General features: G+C 36.2%; 1 protein-coding gene across 4 annotated transcripts in view; it reads left to right on the forward strand.

Annotated features, from left to right (window-relative positions):
* NFXL1 (nuclear transcription factor, X-box binding like 1) overlaps window positions 1–19838 on the forward strand; it is a 51272-nt gene that overhangs the window by 20893 nt on the left and 10541 nt on the right. For 2 of the 4 annotated variants that reach the window (XM_064511185.1, XM_026093579.2), the window contains exons 16-20: window positions 4706–4846; window positions 7434–7600; window positions 8415–8484; window positions 15797–15901; window positions 18890–18976. In XM_064511185.1, the coding sequence (XP_064367255.1) occupies window positions 4706–4846; window positions 7434–7600; window positions 8415–8484; window positions 15797–15901; window positions 18890–18976 (570 nt within the window). Of the gene's footprint in view, window positions 1–4705; window positions 4847–7433; window positions 7601–8414; window positions 8485–14801; window positions 14917–15796; window positions 15902–17020; window positions 17119–18889; window positions 18977–19838 lie in introns of those variants that run through there. The other 2 variants (XR_010389077.1, XR_010389076.1) reach the window with 2 other exon arrangements.

Below are 19838 nucleotides of genomic sequence, written 5' to 3' on the forward strand. Positions count from 1 at the left end.
TAGTTCTAATTATTACATATTTATAATTGCTTATTATAGAATAATTTAAAAAAAATCTCTTCTTGGTTGCATAACAGTCTTAACAGCATCAGTCAATGGATTTGGGTCATGTTTTCTTTATAGGTTAGTACAGAAACGAAGAAATAATCCCAGCCAATCTGATGTTAATGACTTACATTTGTTTGTGCTATTTGATATTCTGGACCAAACTTTTCTTCAGTGAGCCAGCAATGTTCAGTGCTCTCTTCCTGCTCACATTTAGCAGTCCCTGGAGTGGAATTAAGTGTCCTAATCTTTGAGCTCTTGATAGCAATAGAGGGGAAAAAATGGTTGGTTCGGGTTGTGTGTGTGTGTGTGTGAGGGGGTGTTTACAGTGTATTCAATGTCCATTATATGCATTTTCATGTTATTTTGAGATCTCTGAAAAGACAAAAATAGTCTGGGTTCAGTGTTCTGCTGCCACCTTGACTTAATGAGTAGTCTTATCTCAGAATAATTTACTTTTATTAGCAAAAGAAACTTGCATGTTTTCATGAACACTTGCCCTCCTGTACTAGTTTCCAGCCCCTAAGGTGAGGTTGGCTGGGAAGTGTGAATGTTTCACAGGTGAGCCCAGTAGCAATTTTCTCAATTTTCTGCTGCAAAGAGGGGTTCATTGCTCTACTGTGTTATTACTTATGTTGGACTGTTATTTTGCATAATGTGGGAGATATAAAAGAAATAAGCTAGGAATAAAACAAGATTATAAGGACTTCTTATGCTTTGCCAAGATGCCTGCAGAAGATGAGTAGAAGAAGGATAGTAAGAGTAATCAGACTAGCAGTTGGATTCTTTTACCGTCATAAGTGGACTTAATTGTCTTTACACTTTCACTTGGACTATAATTTTGGTTTGTGTAGGTGTTAGTTTTTTAATAGTGATGAGGTATTGGGTTTTTTGATTGTTTTTAATTTCAGTTTAGCACTTTTAAAAGTATTTTAAGGGATTGGTTTAGTTCTAGTTCTTAAATGTCTGCATATTCAGAACAAGCAATCCATTACTTGAGACAGCAGACTATTTTTCTTTTCAGATAATTGTATCAGGTCTGAGTTCAGTGGAAATATGACCCTATATGATATTTAACTTAAAATGAAATTTTCTTTAGCTGCAGTGTGCAACCTTCTCAAATAACTTTACTACATAAAGTTTTTGAATGTTTTTTACATATATCTGAAAAAGTCAATAACTTCATCCATATATTTACAATATAAATATATTTTTGGATATGGTATTATACTTATTTGTGATATTTAATTCTCTTGTAATTTTAATTTTCAGATTTTTATTCATATGTAAGTTCATTAAATGTTAATTGGAAGGGAGATGTTTTGGTTTTGTCTTTAGCTTTTGTTTCTGCAGTGAGTGTTTTGAATATCTCATAAAGTCAGTCTCATCATTCTCAGGCAGATAGAACTTTTTTTTTCTGGTTCTTAATCTATTTTTGTAAAAAAAAAAAAATTAATGTTATTCTGTAACTTTTGTTTTCTGTATGCCAATGCAGCCTTCTTTTGTTGTAGTTTTTGTATGTAAAGGCTATAGCAATAGAAGTGTCATAAACAGAACTGAATAGCTTTCCTTGTCTGCTTTTTCTTTTGTGTGTCCTTTTTAGCTCTGGTTCAGTTTTTTTAGAATGAAGAGCATTATTATGCCTGAAGGTAAAATTATGTAAAACTTGATCAGATCAATCTCTGTGACTATATAATTCATGAATATTTTAAAAATTTCCTTGCCATACTGTACTTCATTTTTTTTCTTATTTGAACTGATTTATCTGTTATGCAACAGATAAATACATTTACCAAATACTAAATACATTTACTTAGCTTCTGAAAGTTGTCTTACCTTTTTTTTCCTTGCCATTCTCCTGTGGAATGCCTGTGGCCTGGAAATGATACCTCCTTACTTTCTTTTTCAATTCGGCTTTCGTAAATTACTTTTGGTTCTCATCTGCTTGCTTTCATCTTCAGCTCATCAGCCTGCGGGAGTATATGTGGATTTCTTTGATACTTATCTTTGTAGCAGTAGTAGCAACTTCTACTTAATCGTTGCAGAAATACATTCCAACTATAGAAAGCAAAAATTCCTCAACCCTATTCTTTTGACTTCTTACTAATAGCCATGCAGAATGACTGCTATCAAGAAAAGGAAACAAAATTCAGAAAACAAAGAAGATTTAAATTAATTAAAATTCTGTTTTTCACTACAATGGGAGTTGAGTTCAAAATCTCTTATCATATTGCACTTGGGACTTAAAGTCCCAAGAGAAGGACTTAGAGAGGGAAGTGGGAGAGGCAAGCTGAAGCTATGCTAGGTACAGCAGGCAGACCTGGGTTGCTCTCAGCAGTGGTCTGAAAGCTTCCACTGATGCCTGCTGCCTTGCCTGCTTTGCTGCTCCTGGTATTATTCAGTATAAAATTTTATCTAATCTGATATACATGAGGGATGCTACTGAAAGGGGTGCTCCTACATCTGTCCATGCTCAGCTTTGTGTTTCTGCTGATGCTCTTTAACTGGAGCTAGTGGTTGTGTCTTTACCTGATGGAAGACTAACACCATAGGAGGAGAGCAGGGTAGAAATCGTCGCCCTAATCTGCTGTTGCTGCCTGAGCCACAGCAGAACCAATAGGCCTAAAAATCAGAGTAGAAATGGAAGAGCAAGAGAAGGCACAGAATTGGGCAGTGGCAGGTTTCAGTGTTTAGTACACCTTTTCTTTTCTCCTTTTACCTTGCAGTGGCCTTTAGCTGATTGTGCTGATGCTGAGCTGAAGTTGTGACTCTAAGACTGGAGGAGGATAGGATGTGATGGATATTAGGAATGATAAAAGCTGTGTGTGTGTGCGCGCACGTGCATGTGTGTTTGGTATAGGATTTCCCTGCTTGGGACTGTCTTTTTTCTTTTATTAGGCCTTTGCCCATTTGGGTCAATGGAAGCATAAGTCACTAGAGATAGAGTTGTGGGATGTTTGCAGGGAGTTGTGGGATGTTTGCAGGCGGGAGTGGGTACCAGGCATTCAAACTGCTTACCTCAGCTGTATTAGTGCTTTAACCAGCATAGCATGCTTCAGTTTTGACATAGAGATGTGAGAGTGGCTGGACACAGTAATATCAGGATTTTCTCCTGTGTATTTTCTCTGTGCTTGTTGTCCAGCCTGCTGTGCAGATTCCTCCTGTTTACAGAGTCTTTGTGGGTTGGTATGACAAGAGAAGGAATTAAGAAGTTTTTGTGAATGAATGGCATTTTACAATGAGTTGATGCAGAATGCAGCCCCTTGTTGGGTAGGTCCAGAAAATGATTCTAAGGCAAGTGGATTCAAATCCTACTTTGTATGGTTTTACTTTATGATTGAGGGAAACCAGCATTTTCATAGTGCTGAAGAGAGAATTTTCCTTCCTCTGACCTGTTTGGTTCTATCCTCTCTTCCCTGCTTTAGTTCCAGTGCTTACCTGGTTATATGGCCAGGCAACTTGCAAACCTAGCAAAAGAAAAGGAACTTTTTAATGAATTCCTTTTCTACCATTTTCCTTCATTGAATTGACTTGCTCTTAAGACAGATGTGTGCTAGAACTTGCTCAAACTAAGTGGGTAGGAGTGTGCTGTTAGGAGTGTAGAGCTGGGGGAGAGAAGCAGAAGGGGCACAGCATGAAGCTGCTCAGTCAGCTTAAGCTAAAACATAAAATCAGACCTTTAGTCCAGCCAAAATAAGTTTTGTCACAATAGCCTATCCTGTAGTAACTGTATGAGTAGCTTCTGTTCGCTGCAAAGGGATTGTTGTATTAAAAACAAAAAACCCTCCCACACAAAACAGGCTTTTGGCAGCATCACAGAAACTAAATTTTTCATGTGACTCTTTTAAAAGACGGTGATTAGAAAACGGGAACAGTGAATTCCCACTGTACTTGGGGTATGGAGGATTCTTGCACTGTTCAACTCTAGGAAAGTAAGAGAGTTAACGACGTTAAGAGCCTATACTCCATTTTAGTGCCAATGAAAATTTTAAGTTCCTAAACTCATACTCCAAGTTGTGCTGTAAAGCTCTGTTAACTGGAATGTTAACCTCAAACTAGACAGTAAAATAGCTCCTAAGGAATTAAGATCCTAGTCCTGTTACAGTGCTGTTTTTCTTCCCTTCCCCACTCCTGGGAGATATATTTGATATAGTGAATTTTTTTTTTTCCAGAATTTCTGGCTTGCAGGCTTTTTTTTGTTTGCAAGTTCTTAGCACTTAATTTTAGAATTGTAAGAGGTTTTGTATGATGACGGTAGCAACACTTGTCTGTGTGAAAACAGACTGTAACCTGCTTCTGTAATAGCTGTAAAGCACCTTCAGAATCTTTAAGGGAGGGCACAAGGGAAATTCGGAGAGAAGGACTAACTAGCACTAAAAGCTTTGAGAATGTAATAGTGTGTTAAAAAAAAAAAGAGGGAGGGCTATGCTGTGAAAGTTAGACAGCTTGTTTAATTAGCAAAGCAGGCTTTTCTACGTGATATCACAGTGTAAAACAAATGGCTGGTCATGATGGAATTGGAACCTGAAGTCTGTTAAAGTTGGATAGACTTTGAACAAATTTTTATTCTTTAAGTTGGCAAAGATACTTAGGAATCAAAATTTCTCTGTAGTGATGCTGTACATTATAGTTTAAAAAAAAGGTTTTTTTTTATTTTTAGGTTAGCCCATTACCATGTCACTCTGCAGGTCCCTACTCATGTAAAAGACTTTGTGGACGCCTTCTTGATTGCCAGAATCACACCTGTATGAAAGAATGTCATTATGTTACTAAAATCAACAGTAATGCAGATGGAAAGAAGGTAAGCTGATTTAATTTTTAATATACACAAAAACAAACAGCAAAAAGTATCTTTTCACTTATCTGCAGTTTTAACTGGAGAACAAAGAATTTGCAGCTGGGAGATGCAGGATCTAGTCCAGATTCCACTGGGAGACTCTCATGGGTTCTGTTTGCATTGGTATTGTGACATTTAGCTAGTCTATACTTGTAGACTATAAAACTGGAACAATATTAGGTATTTTATAAATGCTGTGCCCTTTTGTGTTATGTTAGTATCCTATTTCGTTACTTTGTTTTTTGCCAAAACCTTTTATAAGACTGTTGACAAGCCTCTCCTAGAGCCAGTTTTCATAATTGTCTAGATGATGTGGCCTACTGAAAAGTTCTTGAGGAAAAATGTAGTCTTTTATTTAATGACGCACATTCATCTATGTACAAATGCACCTGAAGTCTACTGGAGAAACTGTTTACCGATGAAACCTGTATGTGGGTTGAGCAGGCTAGCAAATTTTTAAGGAGAAGCACTGGAAATGTTGCAGAACAGGTGAAGACTTTTTAAAGCACTAGGGCTGCATATTCTTGTTTATCAATGTCTGTACTAGAAACTCTCATTTATGAGATTAAGAAACTGTAGATTAGTTATTAGTTGCTGGAAGTGATAATTCCAAAAATAGAATAATATGCAAAGCTGAAAACTGTCCTAGTTTTGAGCAGTCAAGAGCGCACATTCTGTGGTTTGAGAAAATCATGATTTCAGAGGAAAACAGCTTTAAGCTTTTAAAGAATGACTAAAAAAAATTGTCATATGGGTCTTTCAGGGCATTTAGAAAACTGAGCAAGCATTCAATCAGATACAGGACATAACTGTATTTATATATATGTGTGTGTATATATATATTTTTTAACTTAAACAGGATGATTTCCCTGTGAATCCAAATCCTGGAAGTGTTGTCATCTAATAACTGTATATATTGCAGTTACTGCAACATTTTATTAATGATTGTGGAGCCTTTGTGTGAGAAGTAACAGTATAAACTGTTATTGCAACTTGTGAAGCAGTAACATGCAGCAAGAGAGCAATATTACTGAATATTGAGGGTGACAGCTCTTCAAGCTTCTCCAGTTAGAACTGTAAGAGAATGTCTTCTTACACCTTCAGTTAAACCAATGAAAATGCGTATGGATCAGGGCTGTGCCTAGCTCAGTTTGAATGAAACTGTACATTCTCAAAAAAAAGGGAGTCTGTGTACTTGCAAAGTATGGGTAAATTCACTTTTCTATTTTCTTTGAATTTTTATAAACTCAAGTTGTTTTTGACCTTTAGAACTTTTGTTCTGTTTTGTTGATAGAGACTAAACTGCAGATGTAATCTGAGAGTGGCTGATTAAGTTTCTTTTTATATGTCTGAACAATGATTTTTCTCTCTGGAATTAAGGTTTGTTCCACATGTTGTGCTAGAAAATTTAGGTCAGTTGTTTGCCTTTACCTACTGTTGCTTAAATTTTATATCAGTTTTCAAATGCTTTTGTTTGCTAGTATTTTCCTGAGATGTGACATTTGGCGGGCTAAACTTTGTGCATGACCAGTGTACAAGGTTCCTTTTAAAACTTCAACAAAAATAGTTCAGCTGTATAAGCAGAAGTTAAGGGGCTTGGAAGAAAATTGATGGGGGAAGGCTGTAGTTAAAATGTAAACCCTTTTACTTTATGCTGTTCAAAATAAGAGCATAAGTTTGGCATGGAAGTAGTCCTCTTGGAGAAACATTGTGTAGCATCATTTTTCGTTGAATCCGCTTTACTTTGACTGACTTAAATGTAACTTTGAGAATTGGAATGTGATGGTGTGCCTAAATTACTGTGCTGTATAGGTCCAGTTGTTAAATCATATCAGTTTATCTGTGTATATTTGCCTGCAGACTGGGTTTCTCAATGAGTCATCAAGAAAAAAACAGGAACAGAAATCGAGCTTAATATACCTTGCTGTAACATAAGTTCTTGACCTGGACCGAGAATGACAGTACAGCTCTTGTAGACTTTGTCATATATGAAGCTGCTACAAGGCCTAGCACCTCATCATATTGTTAACTTAATGCTTTTTGGAAGATTATACAAACCAACATACACATATGGAAGTGAAACAGCTTAAAGCTTGTTGGCTTGTTTCTTAAAAAAACCAAAAAGCAAGCAAGCAAAGAAACCTCCACACCCCAGTATTACAGAGCAATATGTGATTGAAGTATTGCAAGAACATGTTGGATGGAAAGAGTTACTTCTGAGTATGAAATTGCTTTTTTTTCTGAAAATGTTTTCTTTAGAGGAATTAACAAGCTTAATGGCAATTTTCCAAAGCACTAATATTAAGAGGCCCTTTTATGCCCAAAAGGGAAAACAGAAGTCTGTGTCTTTGACCTACAAACACTGATATTTCTGCCTTTCTTCTTAAAGCATATTTTAATATTTATTTTGTGTGACAGCTATCTTAATGAATAGCAGGTTTCCTGTGGAAAAAAATATCCCTACTCTATTCCTCTATATGAAAGCTTGCTAGTGTCATCTAGCAAACAAATGTTTAGCGCTTTGTTCAGTAACGTGTTTTTCTTTTCTTAGGCAGGTCCAGAATGTTTGCAGTGTGAAGAGGAGTGTACCAAGCCACGGCCATCTGGCTGTCCTCACCGATGTGTTTTGCCCTGTCATCCTGGGGATTGCCCATCATGCCTTCAGATGCTTAAAATAAAGTGTCACTGCAAACTGTCAATACTATATATTGAATGCTTGTAAGTAAATGATGAGTTGGGTTCAGTTGTGACAGATACTACTAACTGGAAACCATTTGAAATGTCTAGGGAGGGGAGTTACCCTGATGGCAAGTTATAACATTTTTCTTTGAAGATTATAGCTTATAATATAATATGTTTTCTCTATTTAAAATTTGGCAGTGTTTTATTTGGTATTATTGCTAAAACTATTAAAAGCATATGGAGTATCATGGGCAGAACTCTTTTTTGCAGAACTGTTTTGTAATTCTTTTATAATGTAGTGATATATGTGACTGTGTAAATGTCTGCATAATATAATTAATCTATATGTAATTCTTTTACAGCGTATAAGGAAGACTTTTATAACAAGAATTAGAATGAATGTCAGTGTAAAATATCTTTATAACTAAGACTTTTTTTTTAAAAAAAAAAAAGGACTTCTGAAATGAAATGTCCTTTAGTTTGTCTTTTTTTTTAATTGGAAAACGTTTTTAATCATTTGTGCCCCTTTTTAATTGTTTGTGGGGGGCAGGAAGATGCTGTTTTTTACTAAATGTAAGATGGGCTTGTGGATTTATCCTCTGTATATGAGTATGCATATTACTCTGAGAACATTCATCCCACACTTACATGCCCTTCTTCATCTGTTCTCCTTAAAGTACATCAAATCCTCTTAATTTATGTGCTCTTGTGTGATAGACAATATTGTCAGTTCCATAGTATGTGGAACATACTTTTCTTTACAGGTATAAATACTTAAAATGCATCCCAACTGTATTGACTTGTGTTGTTTTTAATTTAGTATTTATCACATACACATTTTCTTCTACAGAAAACTAACTTGTGCTGATTTAAAAGAAAAGGATCTTCTTACTTCCTGCAAAAATCAGTGTCCAAAAGAGGTAAGCTGTACTAACAAAGAAATGCTTAATTTGATGAATGTCTGGAGCTTGTGGATAAAAGAAGCAGATGTATGTGTATCTTGACTTTAGCAAGGTTTTTGACAGTTTCACAGGCCATTCACAAAAGCAAGCTGGAGAAGTTTAGTCTAGATGATTGTGCTAAATGATAAATGCAAAAGTTGTTAGTAAATTGAACTCAGAGGGCAGTTTTATGTTTGTTGTCAACTCGGAAGGGTATATTGAAGGATCAGGGATCTGTTTCCACAGCAGTACTAGTGAATGCTTTTGCTAATGGCCTGAATGATTAGACATGGAGATGAAGCTGAAATGGGAGCGTGTGTCCTGTGAGCTGATTTAAAAACTGATCTTGAATATATATCCCCCAAATAATAGGATGCCGTTTGGTTAGTACAAATATTGAGAATTTTGGTTGTGGTTGATTATTTTTGGCTAAGGGCAGGGCTAGTAATCACAAGCTGTGTAGTAATTCTGGGAAAAAAAAGTGATTTTGGACTTTACAAGTTGCTTCAATAGTGAAATATATGCTAAGTAGTGTAAAATATAAGACAAACTAAATCTTCCTGCTGTATTCAGCATTGATAGCCTTCAGCTGAAGAGCTGTTTAATTTTGGGTACTGGGCCAATTGAGGAGAATCCAGAAGTGTGACAAGTGTTAAGGTACGAGGAAAGTGGAAGAATTGAGATTGTTCAGCCTGAAGAGAAGAACAAGGAGGATATATGACAGCAGAACTTGGGTATACTAAAGTTTGCTGCAAAAAAGAATAATATCCTTATTGTATGATTCAAAGACTGGGAAATAGTGGACTTCAGTGTATCGGTAAGGAAGATTCATGTTAAATATTACTTCTGAGTAGTGAGACAAGTGAACTGATGGGAAGAATTGGGTGGAGATACTACAGCATTTGCACTGGTAAAGATCTTAACAGCTTAATCATGTATCAGGATTGATCCAGATAATACTGCTCTAAGACCAAAGGATGGGATAAATGACCTCTTCCTAGTCCCTTCCAGCTCTGTGATTGTGCTGCTTGTCTGTTTCCAGAAATACCTGTGTTTTTTTTTTGTTTGTTTTGTTTTTTCTTTTAGTATTAACTTTTTTTTCTTTAGCTGGCATTAGTTGTGAGGGTGACAGCCCTTTCTTCACTTCATTCCTCACTGTAGGAAAAGGAAAATTTGTGAAGTGGAAGAGCAGGAATATTGTCAGGAGTATTTTGGAAGGTGTTTCCAATGCTAAGCTCTTCTGAATTTTTGAGAAAATCTCCTTCCATGAAATAAAAAAAAAAAATGCTTGTACTGAGGAAAATATTTTATCCCATAATCACTTACTATTTCATTATTGTTTGCCTTGTATTGTCTATCTAAGTCTTTGTCGCATGCAATGTCAAATTGTTCCCTAGTTTTCCGCTGGCAGAACTGTCAAATTTGAATCCTTGTACTGCTTAGAAACCTTTTTAGTTTTTGAGTAAGTACAAATGCAAAAATCCATCGTATTCCTGCTCGTTTTCCAACTATCTCTGCTGCTCTTTTTTCAGACAAGATAATGTTAACAAATTCCTGACCTCCCCCCGCTGAAGTCTGTGCTCCGTACTGTGTACCTTCTGCTTTTTTGCCCTTGTAGATAGATGCCTTTCTGATGTCTTTCTGTTCATCCTCCTTATTTGTGTTGCACAAGTAAATGAATGTGCCTGTCACAATTTTCTCATCTGGGTGTCTAAAAGTTGTCTACCTAGTGGAGGAATGTTTTTTGGATATTATTTCATTGCCATTTACCTCTTAATTTTATCCTTTCATTTCCCTCTCTGTTACTTTGTTTTCATTTGCTCCAAGACTTCCTCTTTATTTTCAAGAGTGCTTATAATATCCTAACATGAACTGTGTGTTCCTGTACTTCAGCTTCTCTTCTAAGATGTCTTCCATGTCTCATTTTTGACCTTGATTAAGATATCTGTTGTAATTTTTCTGGATGTATTCCCAAGACTGTGTCTATGACTTAAAATCCTTCTAGTAGTGGTCCCGAATTCTGCTTTGCAGTTCAGAATTTCTCTTTTCCAGATGTGTGTGCGGTGTTTGCTGCTTCTTCCCCCCACCCAATACAATGGGATGTGAAAGAAGGCTCAGGACCACAGAATCAACTTCAGTTGGATAAAGTTTTTGTTTTATCCTAAAATTCTTGTTCCTATAGATGCCTTGAAAAATAAGGTTTTCTGTAACTCCTGCTGTCTGAAAAATCTTTCATTGCAACTGTGATGTAAAAACGCTTCCCTATCCCTCCCTGTTTCTAGCTCTATTTCTTCCTGAGTTTGATGAAAGATAAAAGTATTAGTATTGTCCTGCTTCAGGGAGTTTGAATCCTTTTTTTTACAATTCGTTGTACTTTCACCTGATCCTGTTTTGATAACCTCAGAAGTACAATATGTTCTTATCTTTTTTTCTAAAAAATTCAGTATTTCAACTTTCCTTTTCTGTGAATATTAAATAGTACTAGGAATACTATGTCCATTTTAAAATTATGCAATGTTTGTCTGTAACTTTGGGAAAATTACCTAGCTGTATCATAACACAGATTATACAAATAGCCTCTGTTAAAAGACTCATTGATATGTTAAAGATGATTTGAAGGAGCAATCTCAACAGACCCCCCCATGCCCCTGCTTATATAGATCAGGCCAGTTGAGGGTCCTCGTAACAAGGATTTACGAGCAACTTGGCCAAAATATAAGAAGGGCTACAAAACTTTTCACAAATCAAGTATTTCTGCTCCAGAAACAGTGGGAGTGTTTTGTGTGCAATTCTAACTGCCTCAAGTTAATTTCTAGTTAGTGCCTTATGAGCATTTTCTTATTTAATGTCAGAAGCTGACCTTGGGTTATTAGAAGAGCTCAGTGAAGTTGCTGCTTGCTGTAAATCAGTGTGGACTGTAACTCTAGTGGAATTTAGAATAATTCAATTTAGGTTTTATGGAATACGGTATTTTATTGAGATCCTAGATTCGAGATGTCTGTCTTTTTTCTTTCTTTTTAATGGAAATTGTAGTAGACAGTATAATACCATATTTGAATTACAAGTAGCATGCTACTCATGCAGATTATGAAAATCACTTAGTTCTGTTGTCTGATACCTTAAAAAATGCTTGGAAGTCTTGCCAGCTTTCATGCTTTTGTTTTGGCTCTTTTAGTATAAAACTAAAAAAGGACTTCTAGTATTATACAGTACAGCTTGCATTTTCCTTTCTGCTTTAGGGAGCAGCAAGTCTTTGATAATGCCACAGCTGTTAGCTGGGATGCTTTAATTAAAAGTTCTTTCTCTTGTTTGGTAGCAATAACAAAATAATCCTGTCGAAGGAAATTTAACTTCTTTTTATTTAATCAGCAGTGATTAAATTCTTATGATCATGTTTGCAGATGCTTTGGGACAAATCTTAAATAGAAATTTCCATAGGCTATCAGTTTTCTTCATTTATATATTCATGTCAATATCTGTGGTTCTCTGTTTATCGCTTACATTATTCTGTGTAATTAGTAATTTTTGACAAAATAACAGTACTTTAAAAGTGCATACTGTCTAGGTGTGAAATACATGACCACGTTGTGACAAGTCTATTCTAACATACCAGCACAGTAGAGACAATGTCATAAGTTTTAAGAGTACGGTTATCAATTATTTTCATATATGAAATTTTATTTTCTGTAATAATTATGTAAACGTCTCGAAAATGTGCATGATTTTTAGAAATTTAATTTTGAAAGGTGAATGCACTGCTTCATTACATAAGATTTTCCTCAATGTCTGGCATAAGCAATGGAGGTTTTCAGAGCTCTGGAAGTGCAGCCATGCTTTAAACTGAAAAGTCTGCCACTTGAGTTGGAAATGACAAACTTATCTTTTGTGCTTAGCTTTTGGGATTGCTATTCAAGAGTGATGCTTTCCTTCAGGTGTATTAACAGAATGTATCAGTTACCTGGTGGAGGTCAGTAAGCCTCCATAAATGCTGATGACTGCTTCTGTCATCAGCAGACAAAATGTTAAAGTTTAAATGAGTTGCCTGAGTCCGGGTGGGGGTGGAAAAAAGCTCATAGTGTTTCTTGTGTTCAGGGCTGTGGGTGGACGTGCTTTCTTCTGAAGTGCTTGACCTGTCAACCACAAAGCCTGTTTGTTTTGGCCCTTAGTACACTAGCTATTGACTACAAGAGATTTTTACATGGTGCAAAAAATCTAACAGGGCATATGCTTTGTTTTAGCACCTAGTAGCTCATTGTGTGTGCTTAAAAAGAAGCAAGCAAAGCCATTCCCATTACACTATCCAGCAGAAGAAATGATGGGATTGCTTCTGTTCACTGAGCTTATGAGGGAGATGTTTTTGCCGCTCAGTTAACTGATCCTCTTTATTTTATATGTTGTTCTTGCATTGGTGGGAGTAGAAAGAAACTGCACTGCTGCCTTCCTCCTTGTCCTGCATCCCCTGTGGATGTGAGCCCAGTATTGGGCTAAACATATTTATGTGCTGTGCAAATTTTGCTTCAATGGTGTATAACATAAGAATTTCTATTGCAGTAACACCTGGAAGTTCAGATGAGGGCTACTGTGTAGAGTTTGCAGCTCTTTACATTTGTCAAGAGTTAAATTGATTTGTTGGGCTTTGACACTATTAATGGAAGTGGAAGTTGGAAGTGGTAGTTCTCACCATGGATAGTTTTGGCCCATGTGAGATGACTTGCAGGTGGGACTAGAACGTTGCTACTAATTGTGCATGATGCTCTTGAATGGGGAGTAGGAGAAGGGTGTCGCTTACCAGTCACTAGTGAGCAACCTTAGCTCTTACACCTGTGCATAAAACTGTTACTGGTGAATTGGGTTGGCTTCCTTCCGTGTTCCTGACCAGTAGTCTGAACTCCAGGCTCAAAGAAGTTTCTCCCCTGATCTCTTCAAAATAAGATAAAATGCAAGGTAGATCTACTTGATGATCAGTTGTGCCAGTCTAACCTGAATTTTTTTTGACAAGATGACTTCTCTCCCTTCTCCCCAGTTAAAGAAAATAGATTAGATCTGCTACGTCAGGCTTCAGTAGAGCAGTTGAGACAATGGCACACAGCAATCAGCTAGTCCAAATAAAGAAGATTAATACAAGGGCTGCAAAGGATTAAGGCAACAATTGGTTGTGTTTCTTAAATATATATATCTATAAATGGTTAGACGAAAGAGACATTAACAGGAAGGAAAATTCCCAAGCATTGTCTTGAGGACTGATCTTGCGTTGTTTTCATAAATGATCTGAAACCAAAAAGTAGGACTGCTCTTGGAATTTTCTGATGAAAACTTGTGGAGAGTTGTTAGTACAAGACAACTGAGGAAATGCATGCGCAGAAGCAGATAACCTTCAGGGTATGGTATTAGAAAAAAAAGGAGAGAAAAAACATTCATGTAAAGACTAATAATAAGCTCTTGGGAGACAGCAAAAATTCTTATTGTCACGGCACGATTAGCTGGAAAGAAATGTAAATTGGAGCTGAAGGTGTATTGGGCAAGATACTCTATTAAGAATAAGGTATAATTGAGGCATTGTACAAAGTTCTGCTGAGATGTCATTTGGAATATTATATGCAGTTCTGGCTACTGTGTTCAAGAAATATTGATTTAAGCTGGTTGAAATTCAGTGAAGGGAATACTATGGGAATAAAGAGTCTTCTGAAAGGACAGTTGAGAAATATTTCAATATGAGGATAAGAACAAATGGGTTTAGACTGTCTAGAATAAATTTAGGAAATTAAAGAAAAGTTCTTGCCTCTTGAAGATGTGATGTCTTGGAACAGCCTCCCTAGTCCAACAGTAGAAGAGGGGAAAAAAGACTGTTTTCAGTGTAAGGCTTGGTCCACTCATATAGGGATCATATGAGGTAGCTGCCTGTAGCAAGAGGGGTCTGGACTTGAGGACTTAGTTTCTTTCCAGTTTTGTGTGAAATGTCCAGTGACAGCAATTAAAAAGAAATCAAACCCCAAATCAAAGAATGGATCACTAATGGGTACATTAGTATGATAATAGTGTTTGACTTGACATGAAAGCATGTTAACTTACTGCATAATTTTTAGATGAAAAGTTTTACGTTCTGTTTTAGGTGTGTGTTCCATGAGTTTAGGCTTTAAGTTAAGCAAGTTTGTTTGTACTTCTAAGAAACAAAATTTACTAAACAATAAGAAATGTATATACTTGAGTTTTATAATTGTTATCATATTCTCATTTTTGTGAATGAAGTGATGTAGCATGTATACATCTATGAAGAATGTATATCTTATCTCTTACAGCATTTTCCAAGCTGTATCAATTCCTTGATGACACTTAACAGCTGAAATTTTGCTTTTTATGAAGAGCACCAATACCATTTTTTAAACTTGTTTTGGGATTTAAAACTACCTTTAGGTAGGTAGTTAAGTCAATCAGCTATCTTATGCAAGATGCTGCCTTCAGTTATTAACAACAGATTTTGTAATAGAAAATGGAATATCATTATTGTGAAGATTTTATATGGGCATGTGCAAGGTATTTTTTTTCAATCGAGTTCCTAAAGGAAAATGAAATGATTTGCTCTTGTGCCATTTTTGTATCTACTCTAATGCTGGGGGTACTGCTGTATTTCTAACAGTCACCATAGTTAGATTAATGTCTCAGTTTGTAGCACAGTAGTCTTTCTCATGTACCAGAAATGGGATAACTTACAAATGCAGAAATTCAGGATTTTGTGAAATTAATTGGAACATAAGAACACTGGTGACCTGTATTTGGCTTTTGCATAGTTCAGAACATTCTTATATGTAAAACTTCCTTTAGTGGTGTTTTTGCACTTCTGGTACTTCTGATTCTTCCCTCTTTCTCTTCTTGGCTCTCTGGTCTATAAGTAGCTACAGTACAGTTAATCTCTGTTTTCAGTTTCTTCCTACCTTATGTACTTGTGTGTCGTCCTCCCCCGCCCCCCTCAAGATAGCTAGGTTAATTATTATTGTATAAATAACTGCAGTGATGACTGCATTCTTACAGAAAACATTTTGAAAACAAAATTGGTTTTAATCAGGCCATGCAAATAAAGTCTTTAAGGAGAAATTGTTCTACAGGAAATGAAATACTTTGAATAACAGGCAGACATTTGCAAAGAAAAATCACTATTTCATAAGTGAAAAACTGATAAGCTGAATGGGTTTTTCGGTTTAATTATGTCTTCAATAAAGTCAGTTCATAGATTCTTTGTAACTATCCAGTCTTTTTTCGATGTGAGATATTCTGTCTTGTTTTTTGTTGTTTGTAGTTGCCATGTGGTCACCGATGTAAAGAGATTTGCCATTCAGGTAGCTGTCCTTTGAATTGCAACCAGAAAGTTAAACTCCGATGTCCCTGTAAGAGACTGAAAAAGGTAAGTTCTCAATTATGGTTTTGAGAAGGATGTATCTTTGTTTTTTCCTAGGCTTGTATGACTCGATTGTCTCTGGTGCAGATTGGAATAGGTCCAGTTAGCTCAGCAGAGCTGTAATCACATCAGCTGAAGATCTGGGCTGCAATATGAAAAGATTTGCTAGAGAACAGAAAATCCTGTTAGTTCTAAAATATAAAGCTATTGCAAGTGAGGCAGCTAACATCAGCAAACACATCTGAATTTTTGTAGCTCCATTGGAAGATTAGTCAGATGATCTGGAGTGATTTAAGAAGAAAGTTTTTTGGTTTTATTTCTGACGAGTTCAGGAAAGTGTTCCAACTTATGTAATGAAACAATCTCAGATGTTTTATCTGTGAATCCCTAACCAATGTGATCAGTTAGTTTTCTGCACATCTAAAAGCAACTACAGGCATCAGCACTTTATTTTATTCTGTGCCTAAATATTCCCGTTGGATTCGGTCTTTCTTTTGCTCTTGTAGAATCCAGAAAACAGTTGGTTAAATGTATAATTGGACTTCTGCTTTCCTGTCTTTAATATATACCTGTAAGTCTTATGCCAAACGCAATTGCATATGGAAGGAGTAGCTATTAGTGACCTTCTATTTCTATAACAGCTCACTTATGTCTAGTTGTTGCTGTCTCTAACTTTCATCACATTTTCGAAAACTATGGAAAATGTGTCATATCACCTACTCTTTTGTATTCTAGTGCTGAATTGTATCTTACTGTACGGCTACCGATGTTTAGACCAGTTCAGATTTTATTGTCCCAAATGACGGGACATGTTTTTCACTTCTGTGGATCTCCAGTTCAGGAGTGCTGCCAAGAAACAATGAAATACACTTTTTAGGATGTTTTTTGACCAATTTAAAAGTGAAAGGTAGTGGAACCTTCACATGCCTGCTGCTCTGAAAGATCTGTTTACTTTAAATCTGAAGCTAGTTATCACTTAAATAGAGAAAACTTGGTTATGAGGAATAAGGCACAGAGAGGTTGTCACGAGTGGTTGTTCTGTGGCCCACTTACTTAAATAGTCAAGAAATGATCCATGTGACTCCCAAGGAAATAAGAGTTTGGGGTTTTCCTTATTTTTTTCAGATGGAGGAGAAAGAACTGTACCTGAAATACTGGCCTGCTGTCTGGTGTTCAAATCAAAAACCCTGCTCTTTTTCATACAGAAAACTATATTGTGGAGGGTAAATGATGGCAGAACCAGTAGATTGTGGATAAGTGGATCTCATTTCAGTTGCAGTCATGGGAAATTGTCTTGGTTCTACAACGTGAAAGATTTTTTTACAGTGATTCCCTCATATGAACCTGCCCTTGCCAGTGATCCTAGTGGGTGCCTATTGACTCCAAAGGTCCCCCATCCGAATCTGCTCCGAGCTGCACTGTCTCCAGCCAGCAGTGAATCTCTAAGCCTCCCATATGTGGGTCAAACATGCAAATAGCGTGCCTGTGTATTTGGCTTGTAGAGTCTGCAGTCTTTCATCTGATTGTGAAGACAAGGAACAAAATTTATTATCTAGTATTTACTACTGAATTCTCTACAGAAACTCTTAGCTTTTGTTTATGCATGGTACTGTTAAAGCTTGTAGTTTATATGACACCTATTCCAAGCTGTGCTGTAAATATATCCCATCCTGATGCTGAAGAAATAATCCCAGTTTACCAGAGGGACCTTACCAGTGTGTATCCTTCCTGCTGCTGTCGCCTGAATTTCCTTTGGTAACTCCCTCTGCGATGAAGACAGGCCTGTCACCCACAGCCTCGTAAAGATAACTGTGTGTATTGCTTTGACTGGGCTGGTTTTAGCCATCTCATTCTTCCACTTTGACTCACTTTTCTGTCCTGTGTTTAATATTAGAGTCAAGTAATTGATTCTATAAATTCTGGAGTCCTATATCATTCTTTCTTAAGCAATTTATTGTTATAGGAGGAGTCACTGAACCAGCACGACTAATATCGAATATGTGATTTAATGGCTTTGAGTATAGAACAGGAAGAATTTTTCTCTTCCCCTTCTAGCATTTAAATTAAATAACTGTTCTTCTAAATTAGATGTGGTCATAGTGTTGCATCATGACATTATGCACGTAAAATGTACAAATAGATAAAATACTTGAATTTGTAAGTCTTTCAGTTTCTAGTAGACTGTATTTTTAGCCATCTCTGCATTGGTCAGGTGTTTTTAACGTGCTTGAATTGATTTGAAGGAAAGTTAAGCATTGCAAAAATAAATATAGGTACATTTGGACAATACATTTAAAACTCATACTTAGAAAAAGTCTTATTTGTAGGTTGAATTTTTTTTTTAATGTTTCATACATATTTTGTGGATTTCTTTTGTATGCATTATGAAAGATCGCAACTTGTGATTGTCCTGCACATCATTGACAGTATAAAAGCCAATGTAGTTTTATGTTGTGTTGCTATACCTACCCAACAAAATCCTTGATAGGCTAGTAGTATAGATAATATACCAGTTCTTTCTACTTACTTCTTTTTCTGTCTTCATAATATTGCAGGGGAAAGGGTGGGGAATTTTTTTTCGTGACCTGATATTGCCCCATAGTCTCAGACAGTATTGATGATTTGTAGGCTAGTGAGCAGAATGTATGTGAAACTGCTGAGACTGAGTGCTGGTTCTTTATGCTAGAATGCACAAAATTATATTACTTTGTCTTGGGTAAATAAGTGAGGAAAGGAAGGGGTTAAACTTGACTATTTCGTTTATTCTTGCTTTCAAAGTAGCTGGTCAGAAAGAAGGTAAATAGAAAAGTGCAAAATTTAATGCAAAGTTAAAGATTTGAATAGTATTTAATAATTACCTTTATTGTCTTCTGTGTAACCAATATTTTAGCAAATATGAATTTTTCATAATTTTCATAATGAAATGGACCTTATAATTTAAACTTTGTGTATACTGAAATGGATTTTGGAAGACATTAAATATATACTTAACAGGAATTACAGTGCAGCAAGATACGAGAAGGCCAGGTTTCGCTGGAATGTGATGCGTTATGCAAGGAAATGAAACGGAAGGCATCTGAGGTAATTTATCTATTGCAGTTATAACTTATTTTCACTGCTTCAAGAAAAGGGGAAAAATGGACAAAATTATTTTTTCAAGACAATACCAGCAAGAAATGCAATATAATCAAGTGGATACATGTTTAATAGAACCTGCCTTTTCACACTGTTAGGTTTGGCTTAATGTGGAAAAAATAAGGGTAGTGAAAATAACATTGCAGACAGTGTTAATTAACTTAATGGTATACTAAGTACTCTGTTATCTTCCTGATTTGTGTGTGCACGTGTGTGTTAGAACTGGTTGTTTCCCCTTTGAGAACAAGCAGTGATCAACGATGGTAAAATCTTGATGCTGTAGGAGTAAGGCCAGTTACTTCACGGAGCATTGTTAGATCTGCTCTTTCTTGTGAAAATTATGCAGCCATCGCTGGACAACTTGATCGTTCATGACAGTGTGATCCTACCACACTATGTTAATTACCCTGAAGCAGAAGAATTGAGTTTTTGGCAATTGCAGCCTAATTTAAATGTGACCTCTCCCCAGTTCTGCTGTTTTATGGAGTTCAGAAATTGCTGCAAAATCTCACGTAGAGAGGCAGAATATCTACCTTGCTTTTATAAGCTTTTTATAAAAAACATAAATAGAATTGGTACATACATTGCTTGGCTTTTATTGGGTAAGTGTGAGATGTAATAGACACACAGCCCAAAAACTCATTGGGTAAAACTGACTTCTGTCTGCTTCTGCTCAGAAGAGGAGGAGAAGCAGAATCCTTCTGCTCAGGACTGATATGCAGATTCTCACAAGTATTGCATAAACCAAATCTTACAATTTTGCTGGTTGATCAGCTTGATAAGGTTCTTGAGATATGCCTCTAAAAAT

This window comes from Dromaius novaehollandiae, chromosome 4, assembly GCF_036370855.1.
Source record: "Dromaius novaehollandiae isolate bDroNov1 chromosome 4, bDroNov1.hap1, whole genome shotgun sequence".
Classification (NCBI taxonomy): Eukaryota; Metazoa; Chordata; class Aves; order Casuariiformes; family Dromaiidae; genus Dromaius; species Dromaius novaehollandiae.